Raw genomic sequence first — 2,910 nt, 5'->3', positions numbered from 1 at the left:
TCCAAGGGTAGGGTTCCCACCTCTGCTCCGGGAGACCATCCAGGGCGTTCCCTGCAGAGCCCCTGCCGGTGGAGGAGGCAGCGTCCCCCCTAACACCAGCCTTCCCCCACCGGAGCTGCGGGCGGGGCATCCCGAGACTATACCGCTAGAGTTGGCCGGCACGACACAAAGAAGGGCTCTGGGGACCGCCGGAAGGCTCGGTCTGCTGCACTGGAGCAGCCGACACCCCACAACGCTGTCACAGGGATGCACGGCGGCCCGCTGGCCTCCTGAGAGAGCGAGAGCTAAAATAAACGGCCCCCTGCCCCAGCTGCGAGTCGCTAGCCGTGTTCCCTGCCGGGGAGCAGGACGGGGGACGGCACGCAGACCTCCCGCACTCCCAGTGCCACGCAGGGGGCGGGCTGGGAGGCCGGCTTCGCCGCCTCCGGTCTAAGGCGGCCTGAGCCGGGGGTAGCACTTGCCCCTCCACCAGTGGCGACACGGCTGGCTGTCCCCCCCACCCGCCGCGTCTCCCATCCATAATTAATTGCCTCCCCGCAGCCGCCGCTATAAGAGAGGGCGGGCGGGGACGAGGAGGAGGTGGCGTCCGGGAGGCGGGGGGGAGGAGGGGGAGCGTGTGCGCTCGCCGCGCCCGGCTCACTGCGGCCGGCGGCTGCCTCCCGTGCGGAGCGGAGCGGAGCTGAGCAGCCGCCCCGTCGGGGAGCGCCGCGCTCGTATGGCTGCGCCGCGCCGCGCCGCCGCCGCCGCCGCGGGGCCTGGGGGGGCCGCGGGAGGAGGATGATGCGGGCGGCGGGGCGGCGGCGGCGGCGGCGGCGCGGAGGATGAAGTGGAGCGTGCGGGGAGCCTGCGCCGCGCTCTCCAGCTGCCTCCTGCTCGCCTGCGCCCTCAGCGCCGCCGCCGTGGGTCTCAAGTGCTTCTCGCTGGGCACTGAGCTGAAGGGCGAGCCTTTCCGCCTGGGCACCGCCGCCGGCGCCTTCTACTCGGGGCTGCTGCTGGCGGCCGGCCTGTCGCTGCTCGCAGCCGCACTGCTCTGCTGCCGCCCGCCCGACGAAGCGCCCTCGGCGCCGACCTCAGCCTCGGCGTCAGCCTCGACTCTGGCCCCGGCCGGGGATTCGGACCCGGCAGGCGGCGGACCCGGCGCGGGCGAGGCGGCAGTCGCGCCGTCGGGGCCGGTAGAGAAGGCGCCGCCCGGGGGGCGGCAGAACTTCCTGCTGCTGGGAGTGCTGGTGTTCATGCTGGGCGTGCTGAGCGCCTTCGCCGGCGCCGTCATCGACGGCGACACCGTGTCGCTGGTGGAGAGGAAGTACTCGCACTACTGCCTGCTGCAGCCCGGCGGCGCGGCCCGCACGCGGAGCGGACTCGCGGCCCCCGACGGCTCTGCCGCGGCGCTCCGCTGCCAGAAGCTTCGGGACTATCAGCGCGGCTTGGTGCTCTCCACCGTATTCAACGCGCTGGAGTGTCTCCTGGGCCTGCTCAACTTGCTCCTCGTGAAGAATTACAAGGCCTCGCAGCAGCGCGGGCGGCGGCGGCGACGGCGGCGAGCGGCCCCGGAGGCAGCGGCGGCGGCAGGCGGGCGGCGGCGGCGGCGGGGCGGCGGTGGCGGCGGCAGCGGCAGCGGCGGCGGTGGCGGTGGAGGTGGCGGTGGCGGCGGTGGGCGTCGGGCGCCGCGCCACAGTCAGGGCTCCCTGTTCTCGGGCGGCGAGCTCGAGCTCAGCCCTGGGGACTGCCCCTTCCAGGCCGTCTCCTACATCAATGTGGGTGTTTTCCACGTCTTCGACGAAGCCGGCGTGGAGGTGCACTGCGGTGGGCATCCATCCGTCGAGCTGCCCGGCTACTCGCCCATGGACCCCGAGCTCAACGTCTCGTACCCCTACTGCTACCCGGTGCCCAGCGAGCAGCCCCCCGCCTACGAGGAGATCTACCCCGGGGAGCCCTGCTCCCACGGCACCTAGAGCGGACAGCCAGCGGGACGCCCGGCTCCGTGGCGGCCGGGTGTGGGACTGGCGGGGGCGGGCCGCGGATCAAGAGCGGGATCCGGAGCGGTCCCGCAAGCGCCGGCAGCTTGGGGAGAGCCTTCGCAGCGCCGACGGGATGGGTACCGCCGTGCCTCTGGCTCTGCGGAAGCTTCTCCCTGCTTTCCCCTTTCTTTTCCCTCTTTCCTCCCCCAGTCGTCCGTGTGTCCGTCCTTCCGTCCCTCGGCGGCTGAATTTTCTGAAGGCCGCGCAAGAAACGCCTAAGGGTTGGTTCCTCCTGCCGCCTCTCCTCCGTAGCCAAGTTTAGTTCCCTTCAAGTGATTCATCAGTCTCCAGCTTTAGCAGTCCAGAGTTACCCATTTATGATAACCAGCCAGAGTAAGGAAAAGGTGTCATGAAGCTTCTTTACCTCTTAAAAGAGCTAAATTTCTAAACAACGCAGAGACATTTGTGTCACGTTTACTAGAGGTGTATTGGGGATCTTTAACGTTTACACTACTCCTTGGGAGAATTGAGTTATGTTTTAAGATTTAATGAGTTGAAACATTTGTTGGTCTTGTACGATGCACATCGAGAAAAACCTGCACTTTGACAAAGAAACAGGAAAAAATCAACAACGTTTTTGTACACTAATGTGCCTGCTTTTGTTGATAACTTCTTACTGTAAAAGCTTTCAGAAGTCTATAGTGAAAATGTTTGGTAAATTCACTGCAGTTTAAAATCGATGATTAGTTCCTTTACTAAAACAACCGAGATGTTGCTAGGATATGTCAGTTAAAAGGAAGTCCAAATATCATACACATTCCTTTTTGTAAACAGGTTCTGTGTTTTTAATGCAAGGCAGGATTTCTTTTTGTTTTACACAGTTGAAGGGTTCAATTCTATTTTGTACGACTACATGGTTTACCTTGTAAAGAGTTCCATTTTACCTGTTACA

The 2,910-nt window shown here is 64.6% G+C and overlaps 1 protein-coding gene across 1 annotated transcript; it reads left to right on the top strand.

Moving 5' to 3' along the window:
- The first annotated feature begins 821 nt into the window (after nucleotides 1-821).
- TMEM271 (transmembrane protein 271) lies at nucleotides 822-1,952 on the top strand. Its single transcript, XM_030467574.1, has one exon. It carries the CDS (start codon nucleotides 822-824, stop codon nucleotides 1,950-1,952), a length of 1,131 nt encoding a protein of 376 aa, XP_030323434.1.
- The last annotated feature ends 958 nt before the right edge of the window (nucleotides 1,953-2,910 follow it).

The sequence above is a fragment of the Calypte anna genome, chromosome Z (genome assembly GCF_003957555.1).
Source record: "Calypte anna isolate BGI_N300 chromosome Z, bCalAnn1_v1.p, whole genome shotgun sequence".
Classification (NCBI taxonomy): Eukaryota; Metazoa; Chordata; class Aves; order Apodiformes; family Trochilidae; genus Calypte; species Calypte anna.
The sequence above is the reverse complement of the archived record's forward strand: the minus strand, read 5'-3'. Positions and strand labels throughout refer to the sequence as shown.